General features: G+C 50.2%; 1 protein-coding gene across 1 annotated transcript; it reads left to right on the top strand.

Annotated features, from left to right (window-relative positions):
- The first annotated feature begins 1,061 nt into the window (after positions 1-1,061).
- Slc26a9 (solute carrier family 26 member 9) lies at positions 1,062-19,985 on the top strand. Its single transcript, XM_035445774.1, has 20 exons — positions 1,062-1,186; positions 3,423-3,562; positions 3,690-3,800; positions 4,534-4,709; positions 6,045-6,209; positions 6,817-6,969; positions 7,267-7,349; positions 8,039-8,186; positions 9,326-9,439; positions 9,601-9,678; positions 10,238-10,333; positions 13,115-13,221; positions 13,923-13,992; positions 14,082-14,174; positions 14,311-14,424; positions 15,394-15,675; positions 16,563-16,617; positions 17,336-17,478; positions 18,542-18,613; positions 19,938-19,985. The coding sequence occupies exons 1-20, from the start codon at positions 1,062-1,064 to the stop codon at positions 19,983-19,985; spliced, it is 2,373 nt and encodes a 790-aa protein (XP_035301665.1).
- Positions 19,986-21,660: the final 1,675 nt, after the last annotated feature.

The following is a 21,660-nucleotide window of genomic DNA, read 5'->3' as shown; positions in this document are numbered from 1 at the left end:
CTGGATCCTCATCTCTTTCCAGTGTTCTCTTCCAAAAAGGCATAAGCAGCCCAAGTTTTAGAGGCAGACCCAGGGAGTCTGGTCGGGTGGGTCCCTCTGTGCTTGCTCATCTTCAGCCCTTCAAACCTTTGGAGTTACAGCCACCCCAGATTCCCCAGGACCTCGCAAATGCAAGTCTTTCCTCAAACCACCCTATCTCCTCCCCTGAGGGCCTCTACATAGCTTTTGCCAGCTGGGCCTGAGGGACAGGGGAAGGGGGTCAGGGTTAGAGGAGGATGGAGTAAACATTCTCACAGGGAACTCCTCTGGGCCCCAAGGGCAATGGCACCAAGCTCTGCCCAGCTTAGCTCCTGGAAGTTACGCAAAGCATGAGGAGGAGAGAGACACCAGTACACAAGGGTGGAGGAAAGGCTAGGCCCAGGAAGCTGTAGGAGAGAGCCGAAGCCGACCATCCAGACTTCCCCAAGCACAGCATTGTCCTTCCTGGGGAAACCTGTTGGTGAAGTCGTAGGCAGGAGTCTTATCCAACAAAGGTCCTCCTGAGGTCACGTTGGCTATCCCCCTGCCTCTAGGCAGGCTGTTTACCCAGTTGTTCCAAGTTAACTGGCTGAAGGATATGAGCCCTTCTGCCAGGGAAACAGAGGCCTGCGGCAGGAAGTAGTCTATGGAGCCATCCCAGCCTAAGGGGAGTAGGATTCATGTGTGGAAACCAGCTGTGACTTTTGTCCTTGTACTCCCACCTCCTCTTTGCCCGGCGTTCAGCAGGAGTGACAGTGATGTCACGGGTGTGGAGTGCCAGCCACGTGCTGGGTGCCAAGCAAAACAGCCAGGGCGAGTGTGTGTATCATCAGTGCCTGAGAAGGAAGGCCACCAAAAGACGTGAGTCTGGTGGAAAGACTTGACTGAGAAAGGGAGGCACCTTGCTGGATGGGGGCGGGAAGACTGGGATAAATCTCTGTTGCAGAGAGGACCAGAGAGAGAAGGGCCTTTCTGGCACTGAGAAGGGATGCCCCTCACCTTTCCATACTCTGCTTCTCCTAAAGCCTGTCAATGCCCCAGACATGAACCAGCCCAGGCCCCGCTACGTGGTAGACAGAGCTGCGTATTCCCTCTCCCTCTTCGATGATGAGTTTGAGAAAAAGGACCGCACCTACCCGGTGGGAGAGAAACTTCGCAACACCTTCAGGTAATGTGGCCCAGAGCCCAGACTCCTCTCTCCTCTGTTCCTCACCAAAATCCATCGTGTTCCAGTCAGTCAGGGCTCCTAGACCAGTATCCAAGGGCTTAGGGAAGCCCTGGGGGAGGGGAGATTCTGAACCCTGAATATAAGAGCCTGCAATCTCATATACCCTGAGACCCTTAGGAAGGATGGAGAGGAGGGACAAGAACCACTAGCCATTTCTGAGGGTTGTAGGGTGTTTCTGTCCCCTACAAAGGGTCTCGTGATGTCTCAGTCCTCTTATCTTCTCTCGGGGCTTCAGAGGACCCTTAGATGGTTGTGCCACAACATGGAGTGGTGGAGGGCACCTGAGCCCCTCCTCCAGACCCCATTCCCTGCATATCAAAAGGCACCAAGTCATCATCTCCTCATGCCTCATCCCCTCATGGATAGTTCTTCTTCCATCCCATTCAAAGAATTCCTAGAAGAAGCCCTAAATTCCTAGGCTGTACTGAGAGGCCTCACCAGCCTTAGGATTCTTCCCACTCTCGGGGTCCCTGGACTGTGATGGTGGACTGTGCAACCTTGCCTGGAAGGAAGGGGATATACACAGTGGCCCACACCTATACCTCAGAAGCCTGAGGCCATGGGCTTCACCCTCCCCCTCCCCAGACTTCCAGCAGACCTCACCCTCTCTTGCTCCCCTGGGGAAACAGCTGATTCAGTTACCTGGATTGAGGTCACTGGCAGTAGCTAAAGTGGAGCTGCAGGTGGAACTGGTTGAGGCTGGGGAATCACCCACTGGAGTCTTTACCAAAGTCCTAGACCAACCCTGCTCCTCCTGGGAGGCTCATCTCCGCTCAGCGGCATGACACTCCAGAGTGTGCCCAGTGTCTGAGCCCTGTCCCTGCAGCAGAGCCCCTCTGACAGGTGGGCTCAGCCAGTCTAAATGTTCCAGGAGTTTACATTTAGGTTGTTTGTGTGCTGGAGGGATGGAAGATCTGATGTTTTCCTGAAGGTTAGGGGTGGTTAGAACTATAAAGAGAAGCAGAAAACTAACAGTTCCCATGACACTGGCACCAGAGCCTTGAACACAGGCCGTGCTCCAGTGAATACTGGGTGATGAATGAATGAATGTCTGGAGAGCTAATCCTTCCCTCCAATTCCATCCTGGCCTCTGAGGCTATTGTATAAGTTGTCTGGCATCTCTTTCCAGCACTTCTTCCAGACTTCAGGTTGCTTTGCCTGACATATGGCAGAGGTGCAAGAAGGCTGGGCATGTGAGCTGTATTCCTTCCCCGGCCAGCTGTCTACCGGCAAGTCCAGTTTTCTCTGCCATAAGCAAACCTGTCAGAGCTCCCGGAGGGCTGTTGCCTCCTAACACAAGGCTTTTAGGTATGCATGAAGCCATTCGCCATGTCCTGGGCTCAAGAAGCACCACAGGCCCCAGAAGTGGCTGGACTGGCAGGCTGGTGGAGATGCCGTCTTTCTGTTCTGCAGAGTATTTAATCGGGACAAAAAAAAAAAATGCCTAGACTTTCCAGGATACAAAGCATTGTCTGTGTTGGTTTCAGTCTTGGGTGACATCCAGGGGCCCCAGTGTCAGGGAAACTATTGTTGAGCAACAGCAAAGAGTAAAGATTGGTGCGGGGCAGAAAAGGAAGCCTAATCAGACGAGGCCAGTGAGTCACCAGAGGAACCCAGAGCATTTGACTTCCCCCACTTGGGAGAAGAAAAGCAACCCCCGCCCCAAGTCATCAATCCACTGGCTGTCACTCTCATATTTGTAAGCCCTTGTTCCTGCTACTCATGAGTTTCCATGAAAGGATCTCAGGGTGCTCCACAAACAGTATCGATCAATACTCCTTACCCTGTTGGCCAAGAAACGGCTCTCACATCCTTCTTTCACTCTGATGCTTTGCTGGGGTGAACACCCAGGCTAGACTCACCATATGTAAAGGACTGAAAGTTGGCAGGGTGCACCTCACAGGAACAACAGAGGTTGCCCTTTTAGAAAGGTTCAAAAAGAAAGGGACTTGACACCTCAGGAAGACTGAGCTACCATAAAATCAACAGCTGGAAGCCCAGCCTCATAGATTCCCAAGCGGAGAAGCAGCAAGGATGCGCTCTCCAGTTTAAAGCCCGGCTTTCCCTCCGCAATAGCCTGCAGCACAGGATGTGCATTGCAGAGTGCACTGAGGATGAGTGAACTAAATGATGTGGGTGCTAACATTTCCCTGCAGCCTGCCCTCTTCTCCTACAGGTGCTCCTCCACCAAGTTCAAAGCCATTGTGTTTGGGCTGTTGCCTGTGCTCTCCTGGCTTCCCAAGTACAAGATCAAAGACTACATCATCCCCGACATGCTGGGTGGACTCAGTGGGGGCTGTATACAGGTGCCACAAGGTGAGAGAACCCCCAGCCAGGCCTAGCTGACCTCCTGTCCTTTTCCCATCTCTACCCTACCATTCTATGACCTCTGTGAGCCAGATGCTGTCCCAAGCTAAGCCTCCCTCTCTTTTGTCTCTTGCAGGTATGGCATTTGCATTGCTGGCTAACCTTCCCGCAGTCAATGGTCTCTACTCCTCCTTTTTCCCCCTCCTGACCTACTTCTTCCTAGGGGGTATACACCAGATGGTGCCAGGTAAGGTCACTTCCCATCTCCACCCCCTCCCCAACTCTCCTTCCTCCCCCCACCCACCCCCACTGAGCATGATGACTTGGACAGGGCATGGTGAAGGAAGTTACATCTCCACCTTTATTCTCCTGGAATTGATGTTAATCCAACCTGAAAGGATGGTCGATGCATCAGTCCTGGGTCCTTGATGACCTTGGAAAAATGACTACACCCATGTGAGCTCAGTCAGTACGGCCTATTGCGTCTTCCTCCCAGGAAGGAGAGCTAAGTGTGACAGCACAAGCTATACCATATGCCATGCAGACCAAACAGATTGAGGCATGGCTGCTCTCAGCAGGCCGCTGCAGGGATATTTGGACCTGTCTAAGAATTGAGTTAGACCCTGAGGATACAAAGATTTTTAAAAAAAAGAAGAAGAAGAAGAAGAAGAAGAGGTCCAGTTCACAAGTGGCTCCAAGGGAGACAGAGGAGATGGAAGAAAAGAACCTGGACACAGGACTAGTTTCTGGTCCAGGCTCTGCTTACATTTCTGAGTTGGTGTCCCAAGAGATGATGTTAACAAGGATGTATCTGATCTAGGGAAGTGTCCTTGGCAGCTTACAGGTGATGTGCTGGCAGAGAACAGCCTAGGGAGCCATTCCTCTGGGGCTGGTGCATATTCCAGGGCTAGACCCCCTTGGTCATTTCCATCGGTATGCTGCAAACTTCTGACTTTTGCTGGCTGGGTGGGGCACTACAGGTACCTTTGCCGTTATCAGCATCCTGGTGGGTAACATCTGTCTGCAGCTGGCCCCGGAGTCAAAATTCCAACTCTTCAATAATGTCACCAATGAGAGCTACGTGGACACAGCAGCCATGGAGGCGGAAAGGCTGCATGTATCAGCCACACTTGCCTGCCTAACTGCTGTCATTCAGGTGAGGAGCCCAGCTCCCAGCCGGACCAGTGACCCCACCTCAAAAGGTGGCAGGCCACTTTATCTCTGCCTCAAACCCCCCAGTGTGGTGTTAAAGCTATCCTCCCCATCCTAGAGACTAAAAGGACCTTAAAAATAGTTTAGAGTCTCCACCTGCCTGTGTGTAGCAGTGCCACTGATGGAATTGTCTTGAGCATAAAGTCTGCCCAGAGGCTTTCAGATGCCCTTAAGAGAAACCCTGATCTCTTCAAGCATTCCTCCTGCCCCTCCAGCTTCCTCCCCAGCTCCGAGACATCACATAGCAGACCATCTAACCAGGGGTGCACAGGATGAAAGAGGCTCAGTGTGGCAGAATGCAAGGACATCAGCCACTTCAGAGAGTACCTGTCATTTAGTCATCACTCACCTAATGTTTTCTGGTTGCTTTGCTCTGCCAGGAATTGAGCTAGGCCCTGAGGATACAAAGATAAGTTAAAGGAAAAAAAAAAAAAAAAGGCCCAGTTCAAAAGTGGCTCCAAGCCGGACAGAGGAAGTGGCCTTGTCAACAGATAAATTTGTGTGCTGTGGTGAGATAAGAGGCTCAGTAGAACCATGAACAAGTGGCTATGGGAACCCAGGAAAGTCGTCAGAGAGGAGGGGACATTTGACCTGAGAAGGCAAGGACGAGTAGAAGTTCACTAGTGATTGAACAAACGTGCAGACTGCGCAGGCAGAGGGAAGAGACCCCAAAAGCACCAAGACCTAAGTGAAGCCTGAGTAGGAAGGGGACAGCAAGGACTTTAATGTGACTCAAGGGCAGAGGGTCAGAGGAAACCAGAATAAAGTCTTCAGTCTGTCCCCTTGGCAGCAGCTTGGGTTCTGTTAGCTCAGAAAGATGGTTGGCGGTGGAACTAAGGCAGGGATTGTGCAGAAGCCCAGGCGGGAGAGACAGAGTAGTGGCTGTGGAGAAGGAGATGATGGGAGTGGGAGGTAGAAACATTTTGCCAAGAGCACTACCAGCTCTTAGTGGCTAACTGTGTGTGGGATGAAGGCGGTGTGACTCTCGGGTTTTCAGTTGGGCAACAGGTGGTACGGGGGCGGCGGGGGGGGGGGCTTTATTTTAAGATAAAGGAACTGAAGCCAGCAGAGTGAAGTGACAGAGAGGCTAGGTACAGAGGGAGCTAAGGCTTGGTGGCAGACACCCAGGTCACAGTGGATGGCAGGGAACAGGTTGCAGAGGACTCTTCCCTGAGTCTCTCCCTGCTGTTTCTGAGCTTCGAGAGGCTTTCAGCCGGGATTTGTGTCCAGCATTTGGAGCAGATGACCCACTGCAGACTCTCGGCTTCCTTCCTTCCAGATGGGCTTGGGCCTCATGCAGTTTGGCTTTGTTGCCATATACCTCTCTGAATCCTTCATCCGGGGCTTCATGACAGCTGCTGGCCTGCAGATCCTGATCTCTGTGCTCAAGTACATCTTTGGTCTGACCATCCCCTCCTACACCGGCCCAGGCTCCATCGTTTTTGTGAGTCCGGAAACACCCTTTGGGGAGGAGCACGATGGGAGCAGAGTGAACTATTCATTCTGATAGCTGGCTGGGCCAATGGGCAGAGAGGATCCCATTGGGTCCTGCTTGTGGGAAAGGGGTCGAACACAGATCCTCATGTGCTCACTGGGCTCTCTAGTCAATCCCTGCAGAACACAAGACCCCATTCCAGTGCCTCAGCTGCTTTACCTGGGAAGCCCTTCTTTTTTTTAGTTAAAACTCTTGATGAGAAAACGAAAATATGTCATCTTAAAGCCCTCAGCTCCCACATCAGGTGGATCCAAGCCCCTGTAACTCTAGCTCTAGTGGAACTGGCGCTGTATCTCGCCTCCACAGGCACCTGCACACATGTGGCATACTCTCACACAGACACACACCCATGACTACAATGAGAAAGTACTTTGCCTTAGCATTCGCTCCTGACGTGCCCTTTGGGAGAGGGTAGTTGGAGATGGGATGGTATTCACAATCAGGGCTGTGGTCTGCCTTTGTGTGTCTCCAGCGGTATGTCTCCCCTGGGCCAGGCACCCAAGGGCAGGGTAGTATGGGAAGAAAGGATGGGAGCCTGTGATGCTCTCTCCCTTAGACCTTCATTGACATTTGCAAAAACCTCCCCCACACCAATGTCGCCTCGCTCATCTTCGCCCTGGTCAGCGGTGTCTTCCTGGTGTTGGTGAAGGAACTGAACGCCCGGTACATGCACAAGATCCACTTCCCCATTCCCACGGAGATGATAGTGGTGAGGAGGATCCTGCCTGCCTGGAGATGGGGTTCTGAGGGTCAGGAGAGGGCAGCTGGGAGTAGAGGAGGCCCTGTCCATCCCTCTATCCACTCCACTGGCAGCCAGCGGGACAGGAAGTCACAAGTGACTATGGTGTGCGGCCCACCGTGTGACTACTCAGGCTGCCTCATACACACACTGCCCTACGAAGGCAAGACAGTGGGATCTGGGAATCCCAGAGAAAGTATTTAGGAAAGACCCCTGACCTAGCCCCAACTAAGAGCCAATATCTGTTCTCCACTTTGGGTTTTGCAGGTGGTAGTGGCAACAGCTATCTCTGGGAGCTGCAAGATGCCCATAAAATATCACATGCAGATCGTGGGAGAGATCCAACATGGGTGAGTCCAGATCACTCAGAGGCCAGTCCCAGACTATTTTCTACCTAGGGCTCTGGTGGAGTTGAGAGGCTCTAGCTGAAATTAATTGAAAACTGACACAGAAAAGAGACAAAACCAGCCGTGCTGGCCACTTCATAGAAAGTGAGTCTCAATTGCTACCCTCCCAGTTCCCATGAGTTTCATGTACTGAATGCAGTCAAACCTCTCTCAGATCGCTGGCTTTCAGCTTTGCTCTAGTACATATTCTTTTTTTTTTTTTTTTTTTTTTTAACCTGTGCAGAAAGGGAGCCACTATGGTCAACCAAATTCTTTAAGCATCTATTCTATGTCAGGTACCATGCTGGATTCAGGACAACTGGGGCAAGACTTGCCCTAACAGGGGAGAGGGAGGCAAGACCTCATAGCACTAGAGGTCTGTGGGGGTCTAGAAACTAGTGTACAAAGAGTCAGACTCTGGGCGTAAACAAAGGAAACCTTCCTATTTACTGGCTTGTTGACCTGAACAAGTTAATTCTCTTAAGCCCTGCCTTTCTGTTTTGAAAACCAAGAGTGATAGGACCTGCCTTCTGACTATACTGAATGAGATCACATGGGACAAGCCATGCAAATAAGACCCTGGCATACGATAGGGGCTCAGTTCCCCTCCTTCTCATTACCCCTAGCACTGCCTCTTTTTGGCTCCTCGGCAGGTTTCCCACTCCAGTGGTGCCGGTGGTTTCACAGTGGAAGGACATGGTGGGCACAGCCTTCTCCCTGGCAATTGTGGGCTATGTCATCAATCTGGCTATGGGCCGGACCCTTGCCAACAAGCATGGCTATGACGTGGATTCTAACCAGGTATCTCCAGCTGTCCCTGGCAGGCTCAGGGGAATGGGCCCACAGAAGCCTACCAATAATAGCTTAGGGGGTTGGTGATGTGACTCCATGGTAGAGTCCTTGCCTAGCATACAAGAGGCTCTGGGTTATGCCCCAGCACCTCACAAAGGGGAGAGATAGATGCCTTGGGACTCTGTTGAGGTGAAACAGTGAGGGTTGGGGGACTAGACCTAAGAGACTGAACTCTGGTTTTAGCTTTTTCTTTTTTTCTGTGGAGAGTCTTAGAGAATAGTTTACATGTTCATGTGTGCACATGTGTATGCAAGTTCATATATATGCATGTGTGTGTTACATATGGAGGCCAGATGTCTTCATCCATGACTTCTCAAACTTTTTTTTTTCTGAGTTGCTCAGTGACTGGCTATATTGCTAAAATAGTAAGCTCTGGGAATCCTCCTGCCTCTGCCTCCTTAGCACTGTGATCCCTGTTTGTAACAATTAAACTTTCTGCCAACCACCCAAGCCCTGCTGCCATGTGGCCGCCCAAAATAACATACAGAGTCTTATATTATTTGCAATGCTGTTGGCCAATGACTAGGATTTCTTATCTGCTAGCTCAGTCTTAATTATCAACCATAATCATAAGACTTATCTGATGGAGGACACCAGCGGAATACATCCTGCCTTGCTGGGATCACATGGTGGCTCCAGAGCAGAGAGCAGGAGGAAGAGGAAGAGCAAGAGGAAGATTTCCTTCTTGTCCCTGCTTATATCCTGAGTCTGCCTGCTATGTCACTTCCTGCCTGGATCTCTTTACTACATTTCCCAGAATCCTCCTTGACTCCTAGTCCCACCTAACTTGCTTTCCTATTGGCCAACAGTACTTTATTTATCAACCAATATACACAGGACATCCCCCATCACCTGTTCACTTTTTTTTTTAACACGGGTGCTGGGGACCTAAACCCAGGTCCTCATGCCCATGCCACAAGTGTTTGTCTGCTGAACCATCTCCCCAGCCTGAGGCTAACCTTTGAGTGATAGTTTGTGGTCATACAGCATCACAGTCACTTCCAAACCAGGCCTAAGACCCTCTACACACACAAATGGCTGTTCACATCTGACTGCTACTCCCCTCCAACCCTGCCCTCTCTCCACAGGAGATGATTGCCCTGGGCTGTAGCAACTTCTTCGGCTCCTTTTTCAAGATCCATGTCATTTGCTGTGCTCTCTCTGTCACACTAGCTGTGGATGGGGCTGGAGGAAAGTCCCAGGTGAGCCTTGTCTCAGAGGACCTGGATAGGAGTGGAAATGGAGCAATTGTTCCAAGGATGGCCACAGGCATGCCATCCTTGCCCAGCTAGTTTTCATTCCCTGGGGAACAGTCGAGTCAGGAGCCATCCGTACCCACTCACACAGCTCTTTCTCCAACTAGGTGGCAAGCTTGTGTGTGTCTCTGGTGGTAATGATTACCATGCTGGTCCTGGGATCCTATCTGTACCCTCTCCCCAAGGTAAGCGCCCAACCAAGCAGGGAACAATGTCAGCCTCCAGCAAGAACAATCCCTGCGAGTGGGAGTAGTAGCACTTGATGGATTGCGAAGTGCCACTGTCACACTTGGTGTCAGTTGCCATAGGAAGTAAACAACAGAGACTTTCTTTCTCTGTTGTACAGGTGAGGGAGACTGAGGCTGAAAGCCAAACTTGTCTGGTGAGGCAGCTCACTGTGTAGGATTGGTTTCAACCTCTGGCTTTCTGGGAGCTTGATCCCGAGGCTGGAGGAGGATAAAGGGCAAGGTATCTGAGAGTACAGGACAGCCACACAGCCTCTTTCAAGGATGTAAGGTGTGAGCCATTCAGGGATGCAGGGAGAGGGTATATGTAAAAGTAGGCCCACAATGAACTGTACGGCTCAAGAGGCTACCCTTTCCAACTCCAAGACTGAGGGGGAGTCTAAGGACAGAATCCTGGAACTCTTGCTTTGTCCTGCTTGGGCATCCAGGGTCAGGTGTGTGTAGGAAGGACAAAATGAAGGGGATACTTCAAATGACACAAAGCAATGTTCTTCTCCAGGCTGTGCTAGGAGCCCTGATAGCTGTCAACCTCAAGAATTCCCTCAAGCAACTCAGCGACCCCTACTACCTATGGAGGAAGAGCAAGCTAGACTGTGTAAGTGTGGGAGATGCTCCCGGCCTCCTCTAACCCCCAAAGCTCTGGCTTAATGCAAGACCCTCTTGTCTGCTGTTCCCTAATCTCCAAAGGCTGAGAAGCCAGGCTTTGGAGAAAGCCATTTTGTGTTCAAACCTAACTCAACCACTCCCTGGCTCTGTAGCCAATAGCAAATTCCTTTACCTCTAGAGCTTTGGCTTCAACCTGTGAAGCGGGCATATCCAACTTTGGGATGGCTTATGAAGAGGATGGGATTAGCAAACCTCATGCAACCCGAGTTGCATTTGTGATCAGCAAAACATAGTAGCTATTATTTATTTATTTATTTATTTATTTTTGAGACAGGGTTTCTCTGTATTGCTTTGGAGCCTGTCCTGGAACTCACTCTGTAGTCCAGGCTGGCTTTGAACTCACAGAGATCTGCCTGCCTCTGCCTCCCGAGTGCTGGGATTAAAGGTGTGAGCCCAGCTGCTATTATTTTTATAATTTACTACCCACACCTTCCCTAATCAAAGGAAAAAGGTCAGTAAAAAAGCTTAGCACATAAAACCAGAAGGCCAGCATCCTGAGCAAGCTTCTAGACTTCTTCTTCATCTGTTTGTGGGATGGCACTGTGTTCTGCAGCATATACTGGCCCTAAAGATTAGATGTCTCACAATGGGAAAGCCCCATACGACATAAGCATCCTGCCACTGTGACTTCATACTTCAGCTGTGCCGTCACAGGCAGTGCTGATAATGGCTCCAGTGTATTGACAACTCTCCCTTGTTTCCACTTGAGCCCACCCACCATAAGCCAGAGATGAGGCTTACTAAACACTATCGAGGATGACAAAATCAAGGTTAAGTAAATAAATCAACAGAGGCAATGGAGAAAGCAAGTGCCAGGGTCTGGGTGGAAACTCCCTGCTAGGCTCCAGACTTCTGGGTTGTTCTGCCTCTCATAGGCAGAGGCTTGCCAACACCCTGTAGGGAAGGAAATCTTTAAAGTCAGGAAATGTGTGGTCCCTCCAAGGACTTCCAGTGAGTGATGGCGAAGGGAAGAAACGAAATGTTCTAATTCCCAGCCCATGCATCTGCTTTTACCACATGGCACCCATCTCCTGGTTATGCCCATAGTCCTTGTAGTCATATGGTGCCATGTGACTTAATCTTCACTGCACGCGTCTACAAAATCCCAGCAAAGGCCGATTCCTTCAGAGCCATTTAGAGGCTCCTAAGGTCTCCCTTGGAGGGCAATGCACATAACCCCTGCACACATTTTCTATTCAGGAGCTGAATTCCCATCAATGCGCACACTACCTCACTGTCAGACAGGAAGAGGCTCACGTTCACACCTCACTGTCAGACAGGAAAAGGCTCACATTCACACCTCACCGTTAGACAGAAGAGGGCTCATGTTCACACCTCACTGTTAGACAGGAAAAGGGCCCACGTTCAGACCTCACTGTTAGACAGGAAGAGGGTCACACTCACACCTCACTGTTAGACAGGAAGAGGCTCATGCTCACACCTCACTGTTAGACAGGGAGAGGCTCATTTTCACACCTCACTGTTAGACAGGAAGAGACTCACGTTCACACCTCACTGTCAGACAGGAAGAGGCTCATGTTCACACCTCACTGTCAGACAGGAAGAGGCTCACGTTCACACCTCACTGTCAGACAGGAAGAGGCTCACATTCACACCTCACTGTTAGACAGGAAGAGGCTCATGCTCACATCTCACTGTTAGACAGGGAGAGGCTCATTTTCACACCTCACCATTAGACAGGAAGAGGCTCACATTCACACCTCACTGTCAGACAGGAAGAGGCTCATGCTCACACCTCACTGTTAGACAGGGAGAGGCTCATTTTTACACCTCACCATTAGACAGGAAGAGGCTCACATTCACACCTCACTGTCAGACAGGAAGAGGCTCACATTTACACCTCACTGTCAGACAGGAAGAGGGTCACACTCACACCTCACTGTCAGACAGGAAGAGGGCTAACATTCACACCTCACTGTTAGACAGGGAGAGGGCTCACATTCACACCTCACTGTCAGACAGGAAGAGGGCTCACATTCACACCTCACTGTTAGACAGGAAGAGGCTCACACTCACACTTCACTGTCAGACAGGAAGAGGCTCATGTTCACACCTCACTGTCAGACAGGAAGAGGGCTCACATTCACACCTCACTGTTAGACAGGGAGAGGGCTCACACTTACATGGGAGCACACTGCAAGACTAGGACTGATGACTCTCTGACCTTTCAGTCTTCTTGCAGAGTGGACTTCATTTTCCCTTCTGTGAACTAGGAAACTGGCTCACACAGCTGTACAATCCAGAACCCAGCTTTGCATCTGGGTGCATCTGACCCAAGGGCATGCTCTTCTTCCTCAGCTCATGCCATCTCTCAGTGCACACTTCTATCATCTATTAAAATAGAAGGCTAGAATTCTATTTTTAAAACTAGGCAGAGGACTGGGGTGGCTTGCAGCTCAATGGTAGAGTACTTGACTAGTTTGTGAGGCCCTGCATTCAATCCCCAGCTCTGGAAAAAAAAAAAAAAAAAAAAAAAAACAAGAGCTACAAGAGCTGCACTCAATGTAAGAGAAACGAACGAGCAAGCAAACCAAACTATCAGCACATTACTCATTGTAAAAAGTGAAGCAAGAATGGAAGGAGAGATCTGAGTTGGACAGGCTGACTAAAGCCATAGCTAATCCCAGAAGACTTCCTGAAAGGGGCAGTTTTTCTCCTCAGACTGCTTTTGACATCTCTCTCTTCACAGTGTGTCTGGGTGGTCAGCTTCCTCTCCTCATTTTTCCTGAGTCTGCCCTACGGTGTAGCAGTGGGTGTCGCCTTCTCCATCCTGGTTGTGGTCTTCCAGACCCAGTTGTAAGTGACAACTTCATCCCTCCCTGGCTCAGTATGGGGTTTCTTGACCAGTCTACAAGGGGATTCTCATGCAAAGACCTAGCATAGCACACTGTCTTCTGGGCCCAGCACAGGGATGCGCTGCCAGACTTCAGAAGTATATAACCAGCCAGGACAGTGGGCATAGATTAAGCTATCTGACTTCTGTATCCTAAAACCCCAGAGCAAACCATGGCTTCAGATGGCTAGGGATGAGGGTGAGCACAAAAGGAAGGGTAAGTAGACCCTCCCACGGAACCTTCTACAAACACTGTGAGAGCCTCAGTTCAAGTGAGACCCTCCCCCAGAGAACACTAGGTCAGAGGGTGGAGTCTGATCTTCCTCCAAAAGAAGCCATTAGTGCAAACTGAGGATGCCACAGAGGAAGGAGGTCAGGGTGTGGGCAAGGACAGTGCTGAGCATAGGAGAAACCAGGAAGTTCTGGCTTTGTCACCTATGTACCCTCCTCCCTTCTCTCTCCTGGGCCCCAGTCTGGTGGCTACATCAACATATGCCTAGTTTAAAATAGTCACGGACCACCTGGCACAGGTCCCCAGGACAGAAAGACTAACAAACAAGCCTGCATAAGGACAGGAGTCCTGGCTGATTTTCCTTGCCCCCACCCCAACATCACTCCAAGCTGCTAGCATCCTTACTCTCCAACCTCCCCCTTCTTCCTCTAGTCGAAACGGCTCCACACTGGCCCAGGTCATGGACACGGACATCTACGTGAACCCCAAGACCTACAACAGGGTACGTGATCCAAGCTTAGGACCTCTCTGCTTTACTCTGTCCCCTCCCCAAGACCTATCTGCGACCTGAGCTCAGTCTCCCTGTCACAGGTCCAGGAAATTGAGGGGGTTAAGATTGTCACTTACTGCTCCCCTCTCTACTTTGCCAACTCAGAGATCTTCAGGCAAAAAGTCATTGCCAAGGTAAGACTCCATCCTTGCTGAGCAGTAGGCTGAAGAGACAGTGACCAGAAGATGGAAGCAGAAAAAGGCTAGGGGCCAAGAGCAGGTCATCCCACAAAAGTAGAGGTCAAGATTGCTGTTGGTCCTCTCCCCACAGACAGGTATGGACCCCCAGAAAATATTACTCGCCAAGCAGAAATATCTCCGGAAGCAGGAGAAAAGGATGGCGATGCCCACACAGCAGAGGAAGTCCCTCTTCATGAAAACCAAGGTGAGCTGAGGCCAGGACCAACTCCATGCCCTTTCTGATCTTCATCCTGGCTCCCAGCCTGCAGCCCATTGAGAGGCAGGCAGGAAGTCTCTGAGAGCACTGCTGGGCATCTTCTGGGGGAAGGCTGCCAGCTGCCAGGGTAACCACTGCACCTATCTCCAGTGGGAGTTTCCTAGGTGCCCAGGCTGTGTGAAGATGCGAGAGTGGGCATGGGTGAGCACATATGGAGTCCTGCTGTCTCTAGAAGGGCTTCTTCTCAAGCAGAGTGGCCAAGGCTTCAGGCTTCTCTAGAAGGTTCTTCCCACTTGGATTGGGAAGGAGAAGCTTGCTGGCCTCCCATAGGAAGGCGTAACGATAACCCTTTCCTCCAGCCACCTGAGTTCCGCTGCCACGTAAGGGCCCCCCAAAAACAGAGTCTTAATTAGTTACAATGCTGCTAGCCAATGATTAGTATTTCTTATTTGCTAGCTCTGTCTTAAGTACCAACCACAACCATATATATATATATATATATATATATATATATATATATATATATATATATTTGGTTTTTTGAGACAGGTTTCTCTGTGGCTTTGGAGGCTGACCTGGAACTAGCTCTTGTAGACCTGGCTGGTCTAGAACTCATAGAGATCCACCTGCCTCTGCCTCCCGAGTGCTGAAATTAAAGGTGTGTGCCACCACCACCCAGCTTAATCTATATATTTTATAAAGGAATCACACAGCGATTCCTCTCTTTCCTATATTTCCCAGAATCCTCCTTCTCTCCTAGTCCCGCCTAACTTGCTTCCCTATTGGCCAACAGTGCTTTATTTATCAACCAATAAGACAAACATATACACAGAAGGACCTCTCCCATCAGGAAGGGGCTTTAGGGGAAGCCTGTACTCACTACGAAGCTGAGATGTTACCTGCCTCTGCTTGGGGGTTCCATGCCACAGTCCCTGACTGTCCTCTTCCCACCCACAGACAGTCTCTCTGCAGGAACTCCAACAGGACTTTGAAAGTGCCCCCTCAACTGACCCCAACAACAACCAAGCTCCTGCGGGTGACACCAACATATCCTACATCACCTTCAGCCCAGACAACTCAGCTGCTGCCCCGTGTGAGCTGCCCACCTCTGCTCAGTCCCCCAGGGAGCCTAGTGACACTTTAGCCAGTGTCCCACCCTTTGTCACCTTCCACACTCTCATCCTTGACATGAGTGGGGTCAGCTTTGTGGACTTGATGGGTGTCAAAGCCCTAGCCAAGGTGAGCCCTCGTGGGGCAGGGAGGAGGGTGTGTGCCCCTACCTCTGCTCGCTTCCCTCATTTGAAATAGCTGAGGGAGGTTCCAGACCCTAGGGACTCCTTGCCCCAGATGTGCGCAGGGCAGATACACTCTTCAGGACAATGAGGTGTTGGAGCAAGCTCCTGAGCTTGGGGTTCACCCACCAAGGCCATCCTGGTTCTTTTTCAAGTCATCAGTCCCCAGAACCCACCTTGGCTCCCCTGAGTGAGGCCAGTTTGGCCCTTGGTTCTGCTTCCCCTTCCTACACTCACCAGACAAGCCAGGAAAGAGGAAAACATAACACTGGTGTGTCCCGAACTTAAGCTAAGCAGGCAGCCTGAGAATGCCATGGACAGAAGGACCCATCTGATCACTTTTCAGTGCCCCTGAAATGTCAGTGTGACAGCAAACCTCAGAAGGGCTCAGACAGAGGCAAACCAAGAGATCAGAGGACGACACACTGTGTCCTAAGTGATGTCACTACCAGCCAGGGACAGCAAAGGCCTTTCCCCAGTGTGAGTTCAGCTGGCTTCTCTAGGCTGGACCTGGATCCCCTGATTTCACTGGCTTGCCTAACTGAGCCTTGGTCCTGAGCACTGGAAAGAAAGGCCATGGTAACTTCAAGTGTCTGCCACACTGGCAAAGCCCCATTTCCGCCCCACTTTTCAGAGAGGCCTTGGGCCAACACTCCAGAGAGACGTGGGGTGCTCTCTGCCACTCATGCCTGTGGCTGCCAGGGCCCTCAGGATTGCTTGTTTGTTTGCTTTCCTCTCTGAAGTGTTCCATGAACCACTTTTAAGACCCACTCAGAACATTCCTTTCTTTTCTCCCCATTTCCGTTCCCTCCCCTCCCCTCCACTGCCCTCTAGCTAAGCTCCACCTATGGGAAGATTGGAGTCCAGATCTTTCTGGTGAACATCCATGGTAAGAAAAGTGGGGGTTGGTTGGGCATTTAGGGGACTTAAGGCTGGAGAAGGGATGAAGTGGGGACAGGTTGCAAAGCATCCTGGGGGTGTGGTTCATGCGGTTGAGAGAAGACAGGATTATAATCTGCTTGCCACTAATTTGTGTGTACCTGACTCGAGTCAGCCAAGTCACCTTACTGTCTGGGGCCCATCTCCACCCATGTAAATTGGAGGGTTAGCTGGTTGATCTTGGAATACTTTCCAAGTTGGAAGAAAACCCGCAGACCCTAACTTCCCAGGGACTTGTCTCCAAACAGTGCTTTATGCAGCCCCAAGGCCATGCCTCAGAGCAAAAGACACTCATATGCCAAGTACAGGCAGCACACAGGGACCCAAGAAAAATGCAAAGGGGATGCACATATATCCAGATACCACCTTGCAGGACTCTGCAAGGGCCCCACCATGAGCCTGTTCATTACTCTCACCCTCGATGAACACTCCCAGAAAACCATCTCCAGAATGTACTGTATTAGCCTGTCCTTGACCGCAACCATTTCTCCAATCCAAAGGCTTCCTTCTAAACTGGGTGGAGGGCTCAGCATTTTCAAGATCACACTGCCCTCTGCTGTTCAGAACTTATATTGCAGGGCCAATTGTCATCTTCACCCACCCTCCTCCCTCCAGCCCCAATCGACTACTGCTGTTACCTTTTCCTCACGTGACCTCCCTCCTTTCAGCCCAAGTGTACAACGACATCAGCCACGGAGGTGTCTTTGAAGATGGATGCGTCCAGCGCAATCACGTGTTCCCCAGCATCCATGATGCAGTCCTCTTTGCCCAGGCGAATATGAGAGGAGCCCCAGCACGCAGTTTCCAAGGGGTAAGGTCTCCACACCTGAAGAATCCTAGACTCCAGCGCTCACAAACAGAAGGACCAATGCATATTGGAAAGAAGCTCACCCTCTTGAATCTCAGTTACCCTATCTGTAGAATGGGCACCATCAACCATTGCCCTTCACTGTTTTGTACTAGTGGTGGGTACCCTGGCTTGGAGATTTCAGGCTGAGATTGATGGAGAGGGTGAGGCGTTTCACTTACTAGCTCAGTGAGTGGTGTGAGAGGAAATTACAAATAATGATCTAAAGCTTCAGAAGCTGAGGAGCCAGATCCAGCCTCCCCTTACTTGCAGGCTCAGGGAGACTAGCGGAGCATTCTGACTCATGAGCCTCGTCCACAGGGACTCTTGGAGAATCCTTGTTATTTGCCATTGCCATTTGCCATATCCAGTTATGTGGGTTCTGGGGATCAAACTTGGGTTCTTTGGCTTGGTGACATGTGCCTTTACCCACTGAGCCAGCTCTCCCACCCTTGTTTTAATATTTATAAATAATTTATATTAGACATATTCTCTATGACCGATTATAAATTATATACACAAGGTGTGCACACTCCTTAAAACAGTGCAAAGCCGGGCGTTGGTGGCGCACGCCTTTAATCCCAGCACTCGGGAGGCAGAGGCAGGCGGATCTCTATGAGTTCGAGACCAGCCTGGTCTACAAGAGCTAGTTCCAGGACAGCCTCCAAAGCCACAGGGAAACCCTGTCTCGAAAAACCAAAACAAATAAATAAATAAATAAATAAATAAATAAATCAGTGCAGAAAGGAAACTAGAAAGGGGAGTCTGATTATCCCATCTTTGCAGAATTCCAGAGAAAGGAAAGGAATTCTAAGGTCAGGCAACCTGTGCCTCCCTGCCTATAACACCCACAAGGGAGTCCAGGCCCTATGGGCATCTGCATTTAGCTGTGCTGTGTCATGAGGCAGGCAGAAGGGACCAGAGAAAGGGATGAGGGAAACATGGGGTCCTCTCAAATATCCTTCCTTCCACCTTCCACCTACCTCTGATACCCAAACTTACCCTGCACCCATTTCCTTCCCTTCAGGCTCCAGGAGATGCTGAGTTCTCCTTGTATGATTCCGAAGAGGACGGTCCCAGCTATTGGGACTTAGAGCAGGTGAGTAGAGGTGCAAAGAGTGAGGGGTGAGAGAGAAGAGGACCTGCTTCTAAATAAGGCGCTCACTGGCTGTCTCCTCCCATTCAGAACAGTAACCTTGACAGTGGCAAGGTTTCACCTTCATTTAATAATAGGTCTTGATTCTTCTCAGCTTAGCATGCACACACACACACACACACACACACACACACACACACTCATACATAATGCACATACACACTCACACATATTTACACATACATACATACACACACATACTCACACATTCATACACACACTCATATGCACACACATACACATGCATACACATACTCATACACACACATACACACTCATACACACATGAACACACGAGTGCATGCACACACAGCATCCTGTGGCATGAGAGAGCTTCTGGACCAAGTCCTAGAGAATTGCTATCTATTCTTAACTCTCCAGTGTGCCAACCCTGTGACCGTGGCATCACTGGGAATGTTAATATTACTGGTAAAATAAGAGATACCTAGTTAATCTGCCCCCACCCACGACTGGCAGTCATCTTTCATCAATTCATGAGGTGTTTATGGAATGCCTACTGCTTGTCTGACACTGTTGCAGGTGGGCATCAGTGAACAGAGACCCCTGTTTTGTGGAAACTACATTCTGGGAGAAATGATGACGTTTAGAGGCATAAATGAATTATTACTCCAACTGGTTAAGCATTTAAAACAAAAGCTATGCAAGACAAGCTGTCACTGCCTGCTTGGGGCCTGTGAAATTTATCACCATTCTAGAGCCCTGAGTTAAAGGAAAGCAGATGACTAAGTTTAGAGAAATCTGGATTCGAGTCTGTTAAAAATAGCATCTCTCTTCCCATTCCACAGTCCTCTGAGTGTGTCAGAGTGTTGATGACAAGCGAGGGACACCTGAGATCTAACAGGCTGATTTCTGTGCCCCCTTGGAATCTCCAGCATGTTAAAAAAAATTTTTTTAAAAACCCTAGATGGGACAGAAATAATACAGCTTATGTAGTCTTGACATTGGTGTTACCCAGTGAGGGGAAAAAATGGAGCTGACAGTCAGAGAGGAAAGTGTTAAAAAAAAAAAAAAAAAAAAAAAAAGCCCACATAGCACAGAACGCAATTCATGATTAGATGCTACTAGCACTTTCTGCCATTGCCCAGTACCAGTTCACATCTTATGCCAGCTCAGTGGCACATACAGTGTCACTCAGGATGCTCCATTCTGGCCTGTGGTTCATAGTGACCTCTGGGTTGCAGCCGCTCTAACTCCAGAAGGTCTAATGCTGCCTTGCTCTCACCCTTCCTTCTTGTGGTCTCTGCAGGAGATGTTCGGGAGCATGTTTCATTCAGAGACCCTGACCGCCCTGTGAGGGCCCATTTGGTTCCCATACTGCCTCCTGAGCACCTGCAATTTCCATGGACAATATGCCCAGGACCACAGGAAGGAACAGAGAGAAGAGTATGTCCATCCACCAAGGCTCTAGATCCTCTCTCGACTCCTTGTCCTCTCTCCTGACTTTCCCTCCCTTCCTGTTTCCCTGGGAGAGAGCTGTCTCAGCCTCTGCAGGCAGAAGCACCTGTCCTGGCAAGGATTGGCAAGGATGAGAGTCTGGTGAACCCACCTCATCACCTCCCCCTTCCCATTCAAGCCTGGGCCAGCAGTAAGCTCAATCTGCCCATCTACCTGTGCCCCGCCCACGGCGGCTGATGGACACCTTGACTTTCAGCCTTAAGAGAGAGCCAACAGCAGAAAGATAAGAGCAACTGTGTTGCACAGGAGTGCAGTTCCAATGGGTGTGTGGCCTGGGTGGTTTGGCCTCGGAGAGTTTCAGGCTGTCGTGGGACATAAGGATGAACTGGGTTAGAATGTTGAAGCTTGTCCTTCCAATTGCCTTATACTTGTCAGCTTTGTGACTCAAAGACACGGTACTGTCCCCAATCCAGGACTCTGTCTCTGTGCCCATTTCTCTCATTGCCCTAAGCCTGCTGAGACCTCCATTGCTGTCCAGCACTTCAAACTCCTGTGGGCAGTGGCAGGACCTGCATGACTGTCAGCACTACCTCTTCAGGGACAACCCACCAAGGAGCTGACTTGGCCTCTTGAATCAACCTTGCCTGGATACTGCCACATTCTGGGAACAGGTGTCCAGCAGAATCCTCCAACGATACAGCTGCAGCTATTATGCACAAAATCTTTCGAGAATCCCTCTTTGTACTAGAGGCATGGAGAGGGGAGTAAGATACTAGTGCAAGCTCAGGACAAACTTGGGGGTCCTGGGCCTGACAGTACACCTCAGAGCCAGTATCGCCTCCCCTGGGGAAATCTGCCATGTTCATGTTCACTTGGAAATCAGCCTGTAGCCTGGGCTGTGGTGGGAGGTCCTGACAGGCAGATGAGGAAGTCCTGAGGTAATAGCTTCAGCACCCAACTGGGTACAGATGAGAAGGACTGGATCTCCCTCTACAGGGAACTCTTAACCATCTCAGGACCTTTTACCCCAGGAATTAAATTCTCATGAAAACAGGGAGGTAACTAGAGGCATCCAACTGTGGACTTGAAAATAGGTTCTCTCTCTCTCTCTCTCTCTCTCTCTCTCTCTCTCTCTCTCTCTCTCTCTCTCTCACACACACACACACACACACACACACACACACACACACACCTTGTAAAAATACAAGTACACAGAAAATCTGACCTCTCCTTGTTGTTCTCCAAGCTCCTTCAGTAATGACCCCTGTGCCAACAGACTGGGCTAGCCCTACCTGGGAAAGCATCCCACTTACTAACTTGAGCCTGACCTTTGTTATGTGTCCATGTGTTAAGTAAGCTAGTGAGCTAGCAAGTCTCCTCTCTAGAGTTAAAAGCACAGGGCCCTGGCAAGCAGCCAGCACATTCTTGGCCACAGCTGTTGCTTCTCAGCGAATCCATTATGCCATCTGGCTGCCAACGGAGCCCAAAACTTGGAAGGCTGAAAGACAATGTTATCTGGGATTCACTGTGCCCTGCACTCAAAGTGCCAAATTCCAGGAGGAAGAGAACCCCAG

This window comes from Cricetulus griseus, chromosome 5 (genome assembly GCF_003668045.3).
Source record: "Cricetulus griseus strain 17A/GY chromosome 5, alternate assembly CriGri-PICRH-1.0, whole genome shotgun sequence".
NCBI lineage: Eukaryota > Metazoa > Chordata > Mammalia > Rodentia > Cricetidae > Cricetulus > Cricetulus griseus.
Note: the sequence above shows the minus strand (reverse complement) of the source record. Positions and strands in the feature narration are given on the sequence as shown.